The sequence below is a fragment of the Physcomitrium patens genome, chromosome 9 (assembly GCF_059467195.1).
Source record: "Physcomitrium patens ecotype Gransden chromosome 9, ASM5946719v1, whole genome shotgun sequence".
Classification (NCBI taxonomy): Eukaryota; Viridiplantae; Streptophyta; class Bryopsida; order Funariales; family Funariaceae; genus Physcomitrium; species Physcomitrium patens.
This window is the reverse complement of record NC_143418.1, coordinates 9,862,061-9,884,271: the sequence shown is the minus strand read 5'-3', so window position 1 is coordinate 9,884,271 and position 22,211 is coordinate 9,862,061. Positions and strand designations below refer to the sequence as shown.

The 22,211-nt window shown below is 26.6% G+C and overlaps 1 protein-coding gene across 3 annotated transcripts; it reads left to right on the top strand.

Moving 5' to 3' along the window:
* The first annotated feature begins 331 nt into the window (after positions 1-331).
* Positions 332-2,994, top strand: LOC112286343 (uncharacterized). Of its 3 annotated transcripts, none has more exons than XM_090253129.1 (5): positions 639-849; positions 1,842-1,947; positions 2,082-2,166; positions 2,443-2,535; positions 2,687-2,994. In XM_090253129.1, the coding sequence occupies exons 1-5, from the start codon at positions 783-785 to the stop codon at positions 2,810-2,812; spliced, it is 477 nt and encodes a 158-aa protein (XP_090109255.1). In that variant the 5' UTR covers positions 639-782; the 3' UTR covers positions 2,813-2,994. The 3 variants fall into 3 exon arrangements, with proteins under 3 accessions (XP_090109253.1, XP_090109255.1, XP_090109254.1); XM_090253128.1 differs by having other exon boundaries at positions 1,839-1,947; XM_090253127.1 differs by lacking the exons at positions 1,842-1,947; positions 2,082-2,166; positions 2,443-2,535; positions 2,687-2,994 and adding an exon at positions 1,043-1,337 and having other exon boundaries at positions 332-849.
* The last annotated feature ends 19,217 nt before the right edge of the window (positions 2,995-22,211 follow it).

Below are 22,211 nucleotides of genomic sequence, written 5' to 3'. Positions count from 1 at the left end.
CTGAAAAATAAATAAATAAATAAATAAAAATAAAAAACTCAAAGATTTTTGGTGTAAATCACCATTATTATTATTTTTTTCTCTCAATTATGGTTTTCCCAAAAGGTGCTTAAAATACTATCAAATGTATATTAAACCCACTTAACTCATCCCACAAGACCAACCTTTGGACACGATGTAGAAGCCAAAGGAACACACCTTTTTTTCGAGGCACTGAGCTTTAAAGTACGCGATGCTTTAAAGTTGGCTCCGAGAGATTCTCGTGAGCTTAGGGACACAAAGGTCTGATGGCGACTATGGGCAGGTCTGATGACCGGCGCTGTATGCATGAACGAATCCTCACATCATGACTGGCACCGGGCAGCGGCCAACACGAGAACCGACCCGGACCGGATCGGCCCGAGGGAACCCGGTCGCTCGCGGATTTCATAACTTTTCAAATATTCTGAACCTTGTTTCTACGTTGCTCAAGTTTTGCCGTCTTGCGGCGACGACGACGACTAGGACGACGAAGAAGACGACGAGGATTATAATCTTCTTTTGCTCCCTGGATCTCATCGCCGTTGTTCCCAAGTATCGTCTCCGTCATCTGCGTCTTCTTCTTCTTCTCTTTCCCTCTCGCTTCATTGTTTGTTTGTTTGCTTGCTTGTGTTACGGTGAGCTAGTTGTTACAACGCGATCCCGTCTCCTTCCTCTTTCCATACCCCGTGCCATCGCTTCTCTCCTTGCCGGCGTCCAGCAATTGAAGTTGCGTCGTAGCGTGTGGGATTTTACGAGCTGCCATGGCTGCCTGCACCGCACCGTCCGCTCTGCGCTCCGCAGTGTGGGCTTCCACATCGCCGTTTCCAGGTGTTGCATCAATCTCTCCGCCTCTTCCTTGCGCAATGTGGGACTGTTTCTCTGGGTGCGTGAGGTTTGGCGGGGGGGGGGGGGGGGGGGGGGGGGGGGGGGCTGTGTGTGTGTGTGTGTGTGTGGAGAGGAGAGTCTGTGTCCTGTTGTGTTTTATTCTGGGTTTTGTCTTATAGAATGCCGGTGTTAGCAGGTTTTGAGAGTCGCTTGGACGCTGGGCATTAGAGGATGTTTGCGATACAGCTCATTGTGTTTTTCATTGGTATTAGGGGTGTTTGGTCAGCACCCGAGGAATTTGTAATTTCTTTGATCGAAACGCTTTTCTCAAGTCCCGGCACTGCATTTGCCTCGTCTCGTCTGTGATCTTGTGACCTTGGTGCAATCCAACTGCCTTCATTATAGCTCTCTCACTATTTTTCGCCTTCGCATTTCTTTTAGTCTGCAGGTTATTTCTACATTGGTACATTTTACTTTTTGGCAATTTTTAGAGCGTTCAAACCTCTTGAACTGCTGCAGCATGTTGACTCATCATTCGTGTCTGATCAGTGTCGGCCTTGCTTGAATTCCTGATGACTTCGGAGATTTTCGACTTAGTGTTTCGGTGAAGAATATTGGGTTACTGATGCTCGAGTTTCGCCCCTGAAGCACAGCAAAGTTGATAAGTGACAGCTGGTATAGATGTGATGGTTTCATACTGCCTTAAGATTAAATATTGATGTAAATGTTGCAGTTTTGTAGTCTTAATTTTTTTTAAACTTAAGCACGCTTCTGGAACGCTAACATGGCGAGCAAGCTTCATCAACGTAAAGGGTTTTATAATTTTGCGGAATCAAATTCTACAGGATATAGAGGATAGACTAAAGCTTCAGCAACCTTAGTTTTGAGTAGAGGGGCTCGTCACATGCAAAACCGCTGAGTACACCACCGAATCCCTCTAATGTACTTCTAGAAGGTGTGTATTGTGGGACTTTGATATATGTTATTACCAGCAGGTACGTCATCTTCAAATTCGCTTAGGCCAACACTGAGGTTTACCCAGCAACGGACTTGGTCATCACAAGTGTCTGGACATCGAGCTCGTGTTACTGCTGAATACAGGTCCATGCTAACTGAATTTCTACTTGTTTGTGGAGAGCAAGACTTGATTGGAATGCAGCATTTTAAAAATACAATTTCTTATCCTTATTTCATCCGAGTGCCTGTGTTGATCAGTTTGGTATATGCTCAAACAGACGAGGAGGTGTGGGTGATTTTATGGCTGGTTTCTTTCTTGGAGGAGTTGTTTTCGGTGCTTTAGGCTATGTGCTTGCGCCCCAGGTTTTTCTCTACATATACAGACTTTTGTAATGTGTAGGCTGGAATCTAGCTCGTATCAGTTTGTTGTGTCTACAACACATAAATTAGTGGTGGCTTTGTAGGAGCTGTTCAAAAATGGGCACGAGTATATGTTTTCTCAGTAGTTGTATCATTGAATGACTATCCTGAGCAAGTTGTTTCTGGGAAGCTGGGTGCTGCTTTGATTAACCTGTAATTTTGTTGTCCATTATCTCTTTCTCTCTCGCTGCTCGTTTTACTGCATTTTTTGGACGTCAGATCACCAAGTCCTTGGAAGGGACACAAAAAGAGAAGGAGGACGAATTAGATTCAAAGAAGTCCATGGATATGGAAGACGATGAAAGTCTTGAGGTGAGCTTCTTTTAGTACTACCTACCCTTTACCGGTGCATTGTTCCAGATTTGTCAATCAATGACTGTTTTGCTGCTTTCTACTGTAGTCCGCGGACAATCCATGTACCAGAAGATCTTGATTGTCACCTAATCATAATCCCTCTATACAGACAACACGGAAGAACCTGAACGAGCGGATTGCACAATTGAGCGCAGCTATTGATGACGTCTCTGCACAGGTGAAGAACGATGTGCAGAACACTGTATCTGAGATTGAGTCACCGGTTGGATTGTAATCCCGGAGGTCATTTTCGTACATCTCACATGTTGTGGCTATAGAGCCCTAGAAAATTACATCAATTCAGATTCAATTCTGAGTTATAGCGGTAGTTGTGCGAAGAGCCCGTGGAGGATTTGTGAACATGTACTTTTCAGACTACAGATCTGATCAGGGAATTGATGAGAATTTGTACACGTACTTAAGGTGCGAGTCGTGAGATTGTTCTTGCTTTCTTCAGTTGAAAGGTTTTTCCAGTGAGCAGGAGTGTTGTCGTTTACTGAACTAATACAGCAGCCGCATAGGTTAAAATCACATCCGAGTAAGTGTACTCTCTTCAATCCATTGATCAAATATTCACACATTATCTACAAAACAAGACTACATGCAATAATTAGCAAGATAATGGTATGAGAGAACATTCCACTGGCCAAATGATATCATCCGGCTCGACTCCTATTCGGTGCAGGTGGGTACTCTTTGAACTTGGGGTTATACCTCCGAAGTGTGCCGATGATCAAATGATCCCCATGTCTCTTTGTGCTCACCCAAATTCATGTCAACTGCAAAAAACCACCTGCTATGGACCCGTGCAGTTTGAGAGATACGTTGTTGAATCCTGCACGCTGAAACCTTTGTTTTAATACAGCTGTAGCTGGAATCCATGAAGTAACCAGTATCCATCTACTACTGTAGGGATTCCGATTTTGATTTTGATAATGACTAGTTAAAACGTCAACCAAATATTGTAGTTGGTTAAGTGCTTTTTATACCAGTATTCTTCCAGTATTATAATCTTTTTGCAAAGCTGACTTTAAAAAATCCACGGTATGTCTGAAATAGGTTTACGTTTTTTCACAATGCAGTGGATGAAATCATTTTATCCAGATAGTTCTTGTTGGTGCTCTTTACTTGTTTTTAATTAAGAACCAGTATATTATTAATTACACATTTAGTTTTAATATGTGAGTAAATAAATATTTTGCTAGAGACTAAGTCCAAGGTCTCAATGTACATAAGACCTGTATGAATCTTGATGTAGTAGAGAAAAACCATCTTCAGTTTTTCTTTTTGGAGATTTCTTTTGCACTTGGGGACAATTTATGAATACTCTGTAGAAATTTGTAATTCATAGAATACATTAAAAAAAAATAAAAAAAAATGAAAAAAATAGAATTAGTTCCACCAAAACAACTCAATTTTCTTAATTATTTTTCAATCTAGTACTAAATCCTTGTTGCGAAAAATCTAATTAATATATTCTAGTTGATGGTAACGTAGTTATCTTTAAAAGTTTAACAAATGATTCAACAGCTTATAAATTTTACGAAATAGAACATGTATGGTATTCTGTATATGATATAATTTTTAGAATACATTAGGAGACTAGTTGATAAATAAATGACTAGGTTATTGAAGAATTTACAAAAAATATTATTGATTAAATACTGAATAACAATTAAATTCTATGTCCAAATCTATTGCATTATATTTAAAATATTTATACATTATTTGGAGTGTGTTTATTCCTTTCCTTGTTTCTTTAATATGCCCTACATGAGAAGTTCTACAAAAATTTATCTTAATGTAGACATTAGTATGAATAAGTTCATTAAGAAAGAATTTGGTAATATTATTTATTTATTTATTTATTAATACCAAATAATCAATGTCAAAAATAAAAATAAAAAAACAAAAAAAACTTAAATGAAGAATTTTAAAAATAAAAATAAAAATTTGGAAACTTTCAACACCATATTTTACAAGTTCTACTGGATTGTTTTATAACAAATAATAAAGTTTTTCAACAATCAATATAGTAGTTTTTTTTTTTATAAGATAATATTTTTGATATTTTAAAATTTCCTATGAATATCAAATTAGACATTTTTGTATATACTAGCCAAATATTCATAAAATAAATTGGTGAAATATCACATCACAAATATAATAAATTTAAGATTTATGAGTTTAAGTGTTTTATTCAAAAACTAATAATCTACTTGATTTTAATAAGTTTAGCTTTGATATATTTTTAAACATCTTTAAATATATTTAAAGTTATATCCTAATACATCTATAAGTATATAGATTTTTATAAGAATAATCTATTTTTTTATTAAATATAAAAATATTTTAAATGTAATAATAATAATAAATGGTTATAATAATTTATATTAAAGGCATGAAAACTAAAAATTAAATAAAAAATATAACTATACATTTTTTCTTTTTTAATCTTTTACATCCATTCTATGTTGAATATTTATTATTTATATTCTTAAATTTGGTATTTCAATAAGACTAAAAGAAAAAATATTATTATTAAACAATCATATACACATATAATAAAATTTACCCACAATAAGATATTTATATTAAAATATGGTCATATATGCAATTAAAATTCTATTAAGCTAAGCACTAGAGTCACTAAAACCTTCTAAAAAGTGTGTATAAGATATTCTAATTACATATTAAATAGAATATATACTATGCTACATTGAAAAGAGAGCTGAAAAAATTGCTTCTATTTCTAATTAAAATTTGTATAAGATTGGTTCTAAATATCAAATAAGTTAAGTGTGCTACATCTATTATAAGTAGATAAAATAAAAGACGAAACTACAATAATTTATATTTTGAATTGAATTTTATATATCTAATTATTGATATGATTTTCATTATATCTTAATAAGTGATTCTCTAACCAAAATACTTTACATTCAATAAGTAAAAGTAGAATTTAAATTTCTTGATTGAGATTGATTTTTCAATATCTTCATTTTATTTACTTTTATATTATAAATAGATTCCAGCATAACCAATAATGTTCCAAATGTAATAATGTCTAATATGTATATAATTTTATTTTTTTATAATATATCTAATTGTTTTTACATATGTGGTCTTTTCACTATCATGATGTAGTAAATCTTGATTCTACACCAAATCAAATGTATAAAGAACTAAATGCACTCAATTTGATGTCTTAAAATTCCAACACATAAATTAATATAAATTTATTAAATCCTATTATACACTATAAATTGTAGTCCAATTTAAGTTATTAATCTATTAATTAATCAAAGTTCATACATATATCTAATTAATTAATAGATTAATAACTTAAATTTTTTACAATAGATGTCATTCCAATTTTTAATCCATAAAATACATAACATCCAAATTAATAATTTTATCTATAAAATTTCATTCTTTAATTTAATTATTCATTCAAATTGACATCTATATCCTTCATTATCTTCCATCAAAGTTTCATCCATAGTAATTGACTAAAGAACTAACATCATCCATATAAGAATCAAAAGAATTTGAAACTTCTAAATCTATTGCTGCACCCATCTTTACAAATTAATATACCACTATTGACTATGAACTCTAAATTAAATCTAACTAGTCTTATTGAAAAGAAGACTTGAAAAATGCCTCTATCATGTAAATTTTGCTTCTATAATTGGTTGTATGCATCCAATTTTTCCCTTCAAAGTTAATGCTCTATTTTGGCAACCAACAAACCTCCTTCCACAAATTAGAGCTCTATAACTTGGTTCTTGATTGCCCTTGATTAAACCTAAGATTATTAAAATTTTGACTTCAAATGGCACCTTCTCTTAAAAATTAGGCCTTTGGATTGCCTTAATCCTCTTGATCTTGTCTTCCATAGTTGTGCCTTTTCTTAGCTCCTTGGATTCTAATGCAACAAATTCCTTGCCTCAAGAATCAACACTCTTTCCATGTCCTAGCTTTAATAAAATCAATTCAATAACCAATAAACTAATAATTCTTTAATGTTCTAAAGTCTATTTTTATTAAAATTATTTATATAAATATGATAAATATTTATGGCCCTTCAAATATTTTTCTTCCATAATATCCAATCAACAAAAATATTTATGTAGTATCAATCTTATGTACTAAAATTAGATACCAAAAGTAAATCCTATTATTTTTTATTTATTTATTTATTTTTACCTATTTTTTAATTACATCATAATTTTTTTTATAAATACTATCAAATTTTATTATACCACCAACACAAAAATAAAAGTAAAAATAAACCTACATAAATTCAAAAATAAATCAACATCTTTAGATGGATGAATTTTGATTAAATGAATACTTTAAACTTATTTATGTAATAAGTAACATCAATAGTATTTATGATGTTATTTTATTTTATTTTATTTTACTATTTTATTATATTTAAATATTTATTTTTTACTAGTTTTTTATAAAAAAAGACTTCTATATTAAATAACTATTAATTTATATACCATGTTATGTGATTTTTCTGTATTTTTTTTCTTTGTGTGGTATTAATAATATAAAACAAGATCCACAAGTAAGACTAAAATATTTTAATCTTAATGACTTTCTAGTATAACAACTTATTCTTAGAAATAATAGTTGTTGGCAAAATTATCCAACTAGTAGGAATGTTTTTACTGATCAATCTCATCAATAAAAAATAAATCATAAAAATATAAAAAATTTTAAATTAGAAAATAACCTTAAAAACACCTAAAATATTCTTACTAAAATATAAACTTCTGATTTGAATAAATAAAGTTTCCACTTAAAGAATCAAGACTTTTTACATTAAAATGTATAACAAATTATAAGAAAATGATGCTTCAAACATTATCATATCTAAATTTTAGCTTTTTGTAAATTTAGGATAATTTTTTATTATATAAATTTTTTAGTGTTCTTATATATATATATATATATATATATATGCACGTACATTTCTTTTAAACATGTTTTGTAAAAAGTCTATTATTCTTAAGTTTCAATTTAAAACTCTTGTTATTTCAAAATTATTAATAATTGTTTAAGTATCAATCAGTAAAAAAAAAAATTTATATCAAAGCGCATAATTTTTTTATCATACATCTCTTGCTTAAATGAATTTAAATTCTAATAGTGTATGTGTATGTGTATGTGTTTTTTTTTTAATTTTTTTTTTTATTATTTTTTTTTTATATATTTTTAAACAAGATGTATATATTAGTTTAATCTTAACATATTTGATATGTAATAGAAACTAATAATATTATTTTGCAATAGAATTTATCAATTAATATTTTAGAGTTTATTTTTTAAAATTATTATTAAATAAATCAAAAAATATTTTAAGTTTAAAATGTATATAAACCAAAATATGATTAATAGTTCTTGCAATATTTTTGTATAACAAAAATAAATTATATAAATTTAAATTTTTTAAATCTTAAATTAAAATAGATATTATATAATTAGACTTAAAACTCTAATAAAATATTTTGACTATTCTAAATCATATTTTATATGAAAATAAAATTATAAGAATATACTCAATAAAAATCATGTTTTAAATTTAAATTCTTTTTTCCTAAAAATAAAACACTAGTATGTATGTTTAGATGACTTTTGATTGCATGAACAAAGCATAATTCTTAATTTTGTAAGTTTTTGTAAATATAAATTGATATCTTTTAATATAATTAAAATTAAGAAATTAGTATTTTTAAAAAATTAATAGTAAAAGGTGATGTAATATTTTTATTTTTTTCTAATTTTTAAATAAAAATATAAAATAGTTAAGATTCTTATTATTTTGAATTAATTAATAATATATTTTATATATTTTATAAAAATATAATATAAATGATATATATACTCTATTTTTAAAAATAATTCTATTAATTTAAATAAATAAATAAATAAACAAATAAAATATCACTAGTATGTTTGTTGAGTAGATGAATATATTATGTTATTATAAGCAAAATTTGCCAATGAAAAAAGACTTGTCTAATCATCTTATTAGTAGTTAATGATTCATTCTTTTTTTTTGTCCATCACTTTGAAGATAAAAAGATAAAAATAATTTTATATCCATCTTTAGAATCCTAAAAAGAATTTTCTAAAATCTTGATACATATTAAGTCCCCTTATTTGATAAAACATCCCTTGATAATTGATTATAGCATTAAATATTGTCAAGTAAAAAACTTAGGTGTTTCTTTACTTATGATAGATTTTATACAAGGTATAAGATGAAACAATCTACTATCACAAATATAAAATCATAAAAATTATAATTTTTTTGATAATATACTATAACGAATATAAAGTCATAAAAATTATAATTTTTTTAATAATCTATTATCACAAATATAAAGCCATAATTTTTCTTAGTAAAATAATCTACTACTATAAATATAAAGTCATAAAAATTTGAGACCAAAAGATTTGTGATAAAGTATCACAAACATACATATTCATCCCAATAATTACTTATATGATAAGGTAGAAGTAAAAAAAAAATAGATTAATTTCATAACATCTTCTAGAGAAGCTTTCTAGAAGCTTCATAGATATGATTTCTACTTTACATATATTTGTAGTTGATTGATAGGTTAAAAATTTGACCAATAAGTTAATCACATATCACATATTTTGGTAGCTTAAGGAACAAGTTAATTATATGGCACATATATAGAAAACTTACCTTATAAGTTAAGATATGTATCTTATAAAGTCAATACATATTGGAGGTCCTATAGAACATGGTCACATAGCTCCTAGTTAGATAGTATATATGAAGGCAAGAATGAAGCCTTATTTACTTTTATCAATTCTTTTCTAGTCTTTAGTCTTGTTTTGAGACTTTTTAATCTTCTTGTCTTTGGCAATAGCCATTTTAGTTTAATACTATATCATCTTTGACTGATTTTCTAGTCATTTTAAAGGAACACAAGATTGTGTTGATCCTTGAGTTCTTTGAGGTTCATACCCTTGACAGTTTGATAAGAATGCAAATTTATTATTCTTGTCTTTTTTTAAAAGTGAGTAGGATTATCCTACTTCTATTATTGTGTTTTAAAGGTTTTGGGCTATTCACCTTTAAACAAATAGTTTAATTTTCTAATATTGATTTTATTTTATAGAAAGTAGATTACTTTTTTTATAGAAATTTTCATTTGCTTTTAAAGGTTATAGATTATTCTCTTCTAATTTAAATTTTTAAATTTTCTTGAATTTTTTATAGAAAGGAGATTATGGATGCTAATCTTAATAGAAATAAGAATATATTTGCAATTATTATAAATCTTCACGAGCTTGTTAACATTCTAAGAGTAAAAATCTCATGTATTTCAAATGTAAATGATGGAGGTACTATTCCTATATATATAGAAGAAGTCTAGAGTCTATGACAAAAAGTTGTGCAATTAAAAGAAGCAAGTAGATGGTTTGCTTCTTTGATGGAAAAATATTCACGACAACTCTATGATTTGAATTCATTCTTAGAAGTATTTATGGCTATATTTAGAAAAAGTGATTAAGAAAGGATAATAAAAATCAAGCTTCTATCACTACGATAAGGATCATGTTTTAGCCACCATATATATTATTAAATTTCAAAATTTACAACATGGATTGGAATGATAAAGCCCTTATCAATTAATTTTGATATGTGGTAGAAGATAATATCAAAGATTTATTGTTGACAGTACTGAGAATAGATTTTCAAGAGTAATTTATTGCTGAAGCCATTGCATACAACAACCAATTCTTTAAAAGATGCAAAAAATAAAGATTTGATTGAAAAAATACAAGTAATGCCATAGCAACATCTTTTAAGTTTTTAGAAGCTTATTCATCTAGGCCAGAGCCTATGCAAATTAACACGATATATTTTAAATCTCTTATTGAGTAAGAAAAGAGTTTTTGTTGTCAAGAAGGTTTGTACCTATATTATGGAGAATCCAAGCATACTACTCAACTTTGTTTAAAGAAGCAACATAATCATAAAATAAGGATCATGGTTGCCAGAGAAGATGATGTATCAAAAAACAAGTTTTTCCAGCTACAATAGAAACCTTGTGATTGGAATCTTATATAACACCTAATAAAAGTTCTATTTTTTTATTAGATACTTCACCTTATTTCATAATAGAAGTTTATTTAGAATCAAAAAATTACAAAGTCTTAGCCTTATTAGATTTGAGAGCCTTAACATGTTTTTTAGATAAAGTCTTTATCAAAAAATAAGAAATATTATTAGTCAAAAAAATTAAATCCATACATATAGAAGTCATAGATGGTTGTTTATTGTCCCTTAGAGATGTTATCCATGGGATTGTTCCTTTAGATATAGCAATTAAATATCATAATAGTATATTAATATTTAATGTGATAAGATTTTCTTCTAATCTAATTATTTTATGATTATTATGATTAAAAAAGTATAATTCTCAAAGAGATTAAATTTCTTATAACTTTTCTATAGTTTGATCTAAAATTTTATTAATTAAGTAGAAATACATAATTTTAATACATTCAAATCTTTACTAGTAGGTGTAAAAGCTTTCATGCATACACTAAAAAATGGTCATCTTTTGTTATATACACTATAAATATTTTTTATTGTAATATTTTATTGTAATATGTAATCTTATTATCTATTTGAAGAAAAATATGTTATTCTTGAAGGACTTCATCTCTATTACATCATCTTGAAGGTTGTGATAATCATAATATTTCATCTAATAAGTTAACAAATAATGGCTCTTGGATTGAATCTATTAGTTGTTAGTTTTTCATCTGCTTAAGGCTATAATTATACAAAAATTACAAACAAAAATAAAAAATAGAATGCAATATTTTATGAATTATATTTCATTTATAACAAAGATTTGCTATCTTTTATCTTGATTTTGATGGATGTTGTTGATGAAAAGCCTCCACTGTCTTTGCTATATTTACAAGATTCTTTCTTGGCTCCCATGTGTATTTACTAATAACATATCCATGCCAGTGGACAAGTTATTCTAATTTATTTTGGCATTGCCTTTAATCTAGAATTTCTTCTAGTTCAAACTCTTTATTATTGTCTACTTCTATAAGAAGAGGTAGAGCTTGTCTTCTTTTTGGTATGTTCACAATCTTATATGGTTCAAGAAGAGATACATGGAAGACAAGATGGATCTTCATTGACTCTAATAGATGTAATCAATAAGCAATTGGATTGATTTGTTCACAAATAGGAATAGGTCCAAACTTTCAATAGTCCAATTTATCACAAGGATGAATAGTCTTCATATTACGATGAAGTAATCATATCTTATTATCTATATTGAATTGTGGTTATTTCTTTTGATATGCATCCATGTTGATCTTTTGTCATTCTTGAGCTTCCTTTAATTGTACCTTCATTGTTGTATATAGCTTAAATAAAAAATTTACAAAATCTTCTATTGTAGCATTATCAACATTTAAAAAGTCAAAAGTATCAAGTCGTGGATGGTAACCATAATTGATAAAGAAAGTTATTTGTTACATAGAAGAATATATTATATTATTATAAGCAAGCTCTACCAATGGCAAGAGGGTTCTCCAATCGTCTTATTGATAATTGATGGTATACCTTAAGTATTGCTCCAAAACTTAGTTTATATGCTTTGTCTATCTATTAATTTAAAGATGAAAGGCCAAAAAAAGCTTTATATTCATCTTTAAAATTTTAAAAATAATTTTTTAAAATCTTGATACAAATTAAATCTTCCTATCTGATATAATATCTTTTGATAATCTATAATATCAATAGATATTATCAAAGAAAAGCTTGGTAGTTTCTTCATGTATGATAGATTTTATGCATGTTCTTAGAACAAGAATAACCTATTTTGAACTTGTTCTTGAATTCAAACTTGAAAGTATCATAAGACTTAAAAGAAGTATTCTTGGTATTATGAACAAGAAGATCAAAGGACATACTTGATTGAATTTGTTTGAAAAAAATTGAATCCAAAGTCAATATTGATTTTACTAATTGAAGATAAAATTATTTTAGCTTCAATAAGATTATCTTTTATTAATTAAAAGCTGCATCTTTTTATTTAAGTATAAGATAAGAATGCCTAGAAAAGATATTGGATAAACCTTGTTATTTTCTTGACCAATAAGTAATATTAAACTTGAATCTTGACAAAGACATGCTCCAATGAGCTTGGCAATAATTTAAAATACATGCTAACATAAATTACTTGAGATTCGTGTGATTCATATATATGATGACTGAATTGGAAGCACTTTCTAAATAATGATACCATTTTTTAAAAGAATCCATCATTGCAAGAAGTTCTTCATCGTAGATTTTATAATTAATCTCAATTGTTGAGGATTTCTTAGAATGAAAAGCTACTAGATAGAGCTTGTCATCTTCTCTTATTTATGATAAAATAATACATAGGGCAAAATTTAATGTATCTATTTCTATAAAAAAATATCTTTAAAAAGTTGATGTAATACAAGTTGGTGTAGAAATAAATGCCAACTTCAAGGCTTTAATAGATTCTTCAGCTTCTTTGCTGTAATTAAGTTTTTCTTTACATGGAAGACATATAAAAGGAGTTTCAATTTGAAAAAAATTCTTAATGAAGATCTGATAGTAATTAACAAAGCTCAAAAAGTATTACATATTTTTTACTGTTCTTGAAATCTTCCAATCTATAATAGTTTGAACCTTCTTTGGATCTATCATAAGTCCTTCGTTGGAAATGATATATTCTAAAAAGTCAATTTGAATAGTATTAAATACATACTTTTTTAATTTGAGATACAATCCCGCATCTCTAAATTTTTGTAACACATGACAAACATGAACTTCATACTCTTTTGTATTCTTAGAATAGATTAAAATGTTGTCCAAATAATAGACAACAAAATCATCTAAAAATTCACAAAATATTATTCAAAAGATATTAAAAAGAAGTTGGTGTATTCGTGAGTCTAAAAGATATGACATTATATTCAAAGTGTCCATATCTTATTCAAAATATAGTCTTTTATTCATGTCCTTTGTTAATGTAGACCAAGTTATAGATGTATTTTTGTATAGATCTTAGCTTGATATATTGATTAAAAAGTCCACATATCAAAGATAAAGGATACCTATTCTTGATGGTAATCTTATTGAGTCCTTGATAATCTATGCACATTCACTGTAATCCATCTTTTTTCTTCACAAATAAGATAGAAGTTCTAGCAAGATATTTTGAATGACATGAAATTTTTGGCCAAGTTCTCGTCAATATATTTTTTGAGTTCAGCTAATTTATTTTATGATTTATTATAGATTGGACCAAATAGTGGTTGACTTTTTATTTTAAGAACAATTGAGCAATTATATGGATAATGCTTAGAAAGAATATTTGCATTCTTCTTCTCAAAAACATCTTAAAAATCTTGATATTGACTTGGAATACCATTTGAAGTCTTTTTATTATTAAAAATGGATGTGGCATAAATAACAAAAGATGATCCTTCTTTTGCAACATGTAAGAAAGCTTTTGCACCTACAAGTATGCATTTGGCTATACTAGATTTATGGCTTTTTATAAAACTCTTAATAGTGTTCTAAAGAAACTCAAATTTATGAAAAATTCAATCTATTGAAGGATTATACTTTTCTAACTACAATAAATTTAAAATGATTAAATTAGACAGAGACCTAATTATATTAAAAATTATTTAACTATTATGACTATTTATTGTCACATCTATAGGTAGTATTTTATGAGAAATACCTCCAAAAGATAATGGATGGCCATCTATGACTTTTACATGTATGGATTTAGTTTTTTGTACTAATGGTATTCTATGATTTTTAATAAATTCTTCATCTAAGAAACAAGCGAAGGATCTTGAATCTATTAAAGTAGAAGCTTTGTAGTTATTAGGTCTTAAATGTACATCTATTGTAAAACAAGGAGAGGATTCAGAGGAAAGGATAAGACCTTCATTTGTATAAGATTCCAGTTGCACAATCTCTATAGTAGCTAAATAAATTTATTTTTTAATATTTTTTTATCTTTGATAATCTTACTCCTCATTTTGTATTCGAATCATTTCTTTGGAAAATATTAAGTAATGTGCTTAGCTTTTCCATAATATAAATATAGTCCTTCTTGACAACAATGAATCTTTTCTTATTCAGTAAGAGATTTAAAATATACTATATTAATTTAAATGTCTTCTACTTCTAAATGTTTATATTGAGAGGTTGTTGGTGTTGTCATTGAATTATAATAACGTAGAGGTTTTTTCACATGATTCTCAGATTGAAACTCAAAAAGTTGATTGTTACACTTTACAACAAAATCAATTACTTGACTCAATGTCTGAGGGTCAAATAAATTGAGAATCAATTTCTTTATCTCATATTGTAATCCATAGAAAATTTGGTTGATAAAGGCAGCATCATCCTATTTGACATCAATTGTTAGTTGTCAAAATTATGAAGTATATGATGTCATTGATTAATTGCCTTATTGTAAGATATAAATTTTATTGGTTGCAATACAAATTGCATCATGTTCTCCATATATAGATTGAAACTCTACCAGAGAAGCCTCTAGATTATCCAATATTAGAACTTTTTGTTCAAAAAAAGATAAAAACCATGATAATGCCGAACTTGAAAGAAATGTATTAATGAATCTAACTTGTAATCCCGACATTGGATAGCTTTAGAATTGAAGTTCAATCATAAGTTGTATTTGATTGATAAATCTTCAAAATTTAAATCTTGTACCATTAAACTTCTTGGGTAACGCAATTTTAGATTCTCTAATAATGAAAGAGTGTTTTATCATAGGAGAAGGGATGTGATTTAGTGTAGATGTTGAAGCAGCTCCAATCATATCTATATCTTAACTTCCTATCATTTTTGTTGTTCCAAGTGGCGATAAACTAAATCGATGCATCCCAAGCATTAACTCCCTCAATTGCTCTTATATTTGTATCATTGCACTATTTATTTTAAGAAGCTTTGCCATAATAATATTTAGAAAAAAAAATATCTAATATTGCTTAAGATAAGCAGAAGAGAAGACTTAAGAATAAAAAAGATACTAAAAAAAAATATTAATTTAGAAGAGGGTAATCCGCAACTTCTAATATGCTTATGACGTATTAAGAAAAAGAGATAATGTACTCTTAATCAAGAGAAGACAAAGCTCTAATATTATAAGTGTATTCTTGTCAATCTATCAAGGACATGAATTCGAAGAAGATGCATAAACTTGGAAAATTTGTGTCAAAAGAAAAGTAAAAAAATAGAAATAAAATGATATGTATATTAAAAAAAATTAGAATGGCTATTACCAAAAGACAAGAAAACTAGAGACTCTTGAATCTAGACTAAAAAAAAAAAAAAAAAAAAAAAAAAAAAAAAAAAAAAAAAAATTGATAAGAATAAAGAAGGCTTCATTCTTGCCTCTATATATACTATCTATCTAGGATTTATGTGGTGACATTCTATAGGACCTCCAAAAACGTGTTGACTTTGTATGATACATATCTTAACTTACAAGGCAAGTTTTCTATATGGCTACCACATAGTTAGCTTCTTCTATAAGCTACCAACATATGTGACAAATGGATAGCTTATTGACCAAGTTTCTAACCTACCAACCAACTACAAACATTTGTAAAGTCAAAACAATGTCTAGAAAGCTTCTATAAAGCTTTTTTTAAAAGATATTATAAAATTAATCTACTTTTACCTAATTCTATCTACTTATGTAATAATTATAGTAAGTATATATTCTTGATATATTCTTAGAAAGAATCAATTATGTGATTATTCAATTGATGTGTAAAAAAGAACTCAATTACCATACAAATTGATCTATAACTTATTGCAAAATGAATTGGATGCATTAAAGGAGTACATTGATAAAAACGTGGCTAAGAACTTCATATGGTATTCAAAATCTCTAGCAAGAACTCCTATCTAATTTGTAAAGTAAAAAGATGGATCTCTATAAATGTAACTAGACTATCAAGGACTTAACAAGATCACTATTAAAAATAGATATTTCATACCTTTAATTTCAAGAATTTTTTATCAACTCAATCAAATAAAGATCTATATAAAAATAGATCTATAAAGCATATATAATCTAGTCCGCATCAAAAAAAAAGATGAACGGAAGATTGATTTTCAAACTAGATATAGATATTTCAAATATAATGTCATATCTTTTCGATTCATGAATGTACTAATTACTTTTTAATATCTTATGAATAAAATTTTTGTGAATTTCTTGATATCTATTATTTAGATGACATTCTAATCTATTCTTAGAATATAAAAAAATATGAATTTTGTATTTATCATGTATTACAAAAATTTAGAAATACAAGTTTATATGCCAAGATGAAAAAGTGTGTATTCCACCCTACTCAAGTTGACTTCTTGGGATATATCATTTCTAACAAAGGATTAATAATAGATCCAAAGAGGGTCCAAACTATCATAAATTAGAAGATCTCAAAAATAATAAAAAATGTGTAATTTTTTTCGAAATTTGTCTATTATTATTAAATCTTCATCAAGAACTTTTTTCAAGTTGTGGCTCTTCTTACACATTTGACATAAAAAGACAAACTTAAATGAAATAATAAAACTGAAGCATCTTTTGAAGCCTTGAAGATATTATTTATTTATACATTAATTTTGTATCACATCAATTTTTTTAAGGCATTTTTCATCGAAAGAAATATATCAAATTTTGCTATAGATGCCATTTTATTAAAAATAGGAGAAAATAACAAGTTCTACCTCATAGCTTTTTATTCTAAAAATTTTTTAGGAGCCAAGATCTATGACAAAGAACTTCTTGCAATTATGGATTCATTTTAAGAATGACATCATTACTTAGAAGGCGCCTCAAATATAATCACTGTGTATATGAATCACAAGAATTTTGAGTATTTTATATTGGTACATGTTTTGAATCATTGTTAAGTCCATTAGAGCATGTCTTTATTAAGATTTGATTTTAAGATCACTTATTGATTTAATAAATAATAAGATTTATTAAACGTGCTTTCTAAACATTCTTATCTTGTATCAAAAGAAAAAAAATGCATCTTTGGATCAATAAAAAATAATTCTCTTAAAGCTAAAATATTTTTACTTTTTGAGCGATAAAATCAAAATTGACTATTGATTCAATTTTTCTCAAGGAATTTCAATTGAGTATGTTTTTTGATCCTCTTATTTATGACATTAAGAATAATTCTTTCAAGTCTCATGATACTTCTAAATTTGAGTTAAAAAATAATCTACTCTATTTTGAGGGATAATTATATATTTTAGAAGGAAAAATATGATTATGTGTTTAAACTCATTATGACTTTCTAACATCAAGAAATTTTAGATATAATAAGACTTTGGAACTAATATCTAGAGATTTTTAATAGCCTCAAATGTAGAAGGTAGTGAAAGACTTTGTAAAATCATGTGATATTTGTTTAAGATTCAAAACTCCTTGTCATGGATTTTATAGACTTCTTTAGCTATTATCTATTTTAAAACAATCATAGTCTTTTGTCTCTATGGATTTTATCACAAATCTTCTAGTCTTAAATTCATATGATTTTATATTCATGATAGTAGATTTTTTATCAATATGGTATATTTTGTACTATGTATAAAATCTATTATAAGTAAAGAAACAACTAAGTTTTTTTTGATAATATCTATTATAATAATAGATTTCTTAATAATAATATATCAAATAGGAAAATTTAATTTGTATCAAAATTTTAAAAAACTCTTTTCAAGATTTTAAAAGTAGATATAATACTTTCTTTAGCTTTCCATCCTCAAATTTATTGACAAATAAAACATGTGAATCTAGTTCTAGAATAATATTTGAGGTATATTATCAACTATTATTAAGATAATTGAACAATTCTTTTGCTATTAGTAGAGATTACATACAATAATTTGATATATTTTTCTAATAAATATATATCTTTGTTAATTATAGTTATTATCTATAACTTGATATTTTTGACTTTTCAAAAGTTGATAATCTTGTGATAAAAGATTTGGCAAATTATTTGTCAAAATTATATATAATAATAAAAATAAACTTAAAGAGAGCTCAAGAATAATAAAAAATCAATACAGATGCCTATTATAAGAAATAACCACAATTCAACATGGGTGATAAGATATGGTTATTTCAACACAATACCAAGACTATTTGTATTTGTAACAAATTAGACTATTATAAGCTTGGACCTATTTGTGAACAAGTCAATCTTGTTGATTATCAATTATATCTATTAGAATCTATGAAGATCCATCTTATATTCTACATATCTCTTCTTGAGCTAAATAAAACAATGAATAACTTTGAAAGAAAAAAAAATGCCACTTCTTTTTATAAAAGTAGATAATAATCAAGAATTCATATTGGAAGAAGTCTTAAATTCAAAGCAATGCTAAAATAGATTAAATTATTTTTTTCATTGGTACAAATATGATATTAAAGAATATACATGGGAGTCAAAAAAAATTTTACAAATGAAGCAAAGAAGGTTGAGGCTTTTCATCAATAACATTCATCAAAATCAAGATTAAAATAAAGTAAGATCTATGAAAGATGATAACTACTTTTTGTAGAAATTGTCTCTAAAAAGGAAGATAATGTCATAGACATACATATTTATTTTAATAATTATCTATATGATAAGATAGAAGTAGATAAAAGTAGATTAATTTCACAATAACTTCTAGAGAAGCTTTTTAGAAGCTTTATAGATATAGTTCTAATTTTATATATATTTATAATTAATTGGTAGGTTAGAAACTTAGACAACAAGTTAACTACATATTATGTGTCTTGATAGTTTGTGGAACAAGTTAACTATGTGATATATATATATAAAAAAAATTACCTTATAAGTTAAGATATATATCTTATAAAGTCAATATGTATTGGAGGTCCTATAGAATATGGCTACATAGGTCTTAATTAGATAGTATATAGAAGTAAGAGTGAAGCCTTATTTATTTTTGTTAATGCCTTTTTTGTCTTTAGTCTTGTTTTGAGGCTTTCTAGTCTTCTTGTCTTTGGTAATAGCCATTTTATTTTAATGCTATATCATCTTTAAATGATTTTCTAGTCTTTTTAAATAACACAAGAGTATATTGAACTTTAAGTTCTTTGAAGTTTATGTCCTTGATATAAAGTCTATAGAAAAAAAAAAAAAAAAAAAAAAAAAAAAAAAAAAACCATGGTTGTTCTAGAATATTTAATGGTTAAAGTCCATAAAGTTGATGACAAGAAATTTTTGATCTTGAATAAATATCACATGATTGTACAAAGTCTTTAATTTCCTTTTACATTTGTAGCCCTTACATATCTTTAGATATTAGCTACAAAGTCTTCTTGTATCAAAAATATTCAACTATTGAGAAGTCATAAAAAGCTTGAAAAACATGTAATCATGTTTCACCTTTTAGAACATATAAACGAATTTTGAAATAAAATAGATTATTTTTTAATTCAAACTTGGAAGTATTATAAGACTTAAAAGAATTATTTTTAATATCATGAAGAAGAGGATCAAAAGCCATCTTAGATTGAACTTGCTTGAAAAATATTGAATAAACAATCAATGTTGATTTCATTGTTTAAAGATGAAATTTCTTTGGCTTTAAGAGGATTGTTCTTATTTGATCAAAATTTGTGTCTCTTTTCTTTAGTATAAGATAAGAACATCTAAAAAAGATATTTGACATACCTTATTTTTTTGGTTGATAAGTGATCTTAATAGAGACATGCTCCAACAAGCTTGGCGATGATTCAAAATACATGTTGATATAAAATACTTAAAATTCTTGTAATTTATATTGTTGTGTAAACAAAGATTGTTATATAAAATACATCAATTACTAAAAACTAATTACAAAGTATTTAATTTGAATCAAATATAAATATACATTTAATATAATTTTAAAAAAAGATTAGAAATCTATACCAAATTAAATCAAGCTATCTTTCACATAAAAAAAAGAGAATCCAATAGTGCAAGTATGAAAATAAAAGAAATCCTAAAGCTTTTATAAAATGATTGAATCATCATAGATAAGCAAATCCTTAAAATGAATTCTCTCATTATCAAAATCACTTATAAAACTTGACTTGATATTAATGTTAAGTCAAATATTTTTTTCTACTTAAGTAAAAAAACTCTAGTTGATATGAACAAAATCAATTAATAGAAAAACTATCAATAGATGAAAAACTAGTAATCAAAATAAACTATATATATTTGATAGGATTTGGCACACAATGCCATATCTTGTAATAGCTCTCATATAAACAAAGATTGTTATACACAAAATATTGAGTGCTATAAACCAATCACAAAGTATGTAATTTAAATAAATACAAATATACATCTAATACATTCTTAATTACTTTTTTTAATTGATTAGGAGTCTCTATGAACAATTAAGATTACAAAATATAAATTATTAAAGTTGAATGCCATGATGATGTTATTGTCAAATTTTACTTATCTAAATTATTGTTGTAGTAGCTAGACCACCAAAATGTATAACAAATACAATAGAAGAAATCTTCAATCTTTATTAAGAGATGAAATATGGCTATAAGACTTTTTACAATAAGGACAAATCTAATCTCTTAAAAAGAGAGTCAAAAGGGATGGTATTAAATATACCATATGCTATCTATGTTGATATTCATTATACAAAAGCATGGTAGTAGCTCTTTTTTTTTCTTTTTTTTTAACCACATACAGAACAAAATAGACTAATTGATACAATTACTAATTTAGGATGTATAGAGTCATTAATAAGAATTTAATAAAGAGATTATTCTTTGAATGCTCGTAACACTTTTGTCCATTCCTATCTTCCAACAACAAAATATTACTTTTGTAAATCATAATTAATAGTCTAAATAATCTGCTTAATTAGGTCATATGCCTTAAGATGATTTTTAAACATGATACAATAATTTATCAAAGCTTTAATATATAAAGCTTCAAACATCTTGAGAAACTTTTTTCTTAATTTGTTAAGACTTTAGTAGATGCTCCAAAAGGTGCCAATATTTGATCAAGAAAAGTCATAGTTGCCAATTTTAAAGAATTTTGTAGTAAAGCCACAAGTTTAATCTGCTTGCTAAAATATTCTACTATCACCAATACATATTTAGATTTACATTGTTATGATGTAACATGACTAATAGGTAAAAAGAGTGAAGAAATTATTATATTATAGAAGTTCTTACTTCAAATATTATAACAAATTATCTTAGAAAATAGACAATAATCTAAAAGAATATAAAATTAAATATATAAATACAACTTTTTTATAAAATAAGCTTCTATTTACTTTATAAGGCCATAAATAAGGCAAAAAAAGATAGATTAGAAAAATGAAAAATATGAAAATATGTAAAAAAAAGGTAAGGAGTTGATTTTAACAAAATTTAACACAAAAAGGCAAAATTTGATATCCAAAGAGGACCAATTATCAACCTAGGTCAAAATCTGACTCTAAAGCA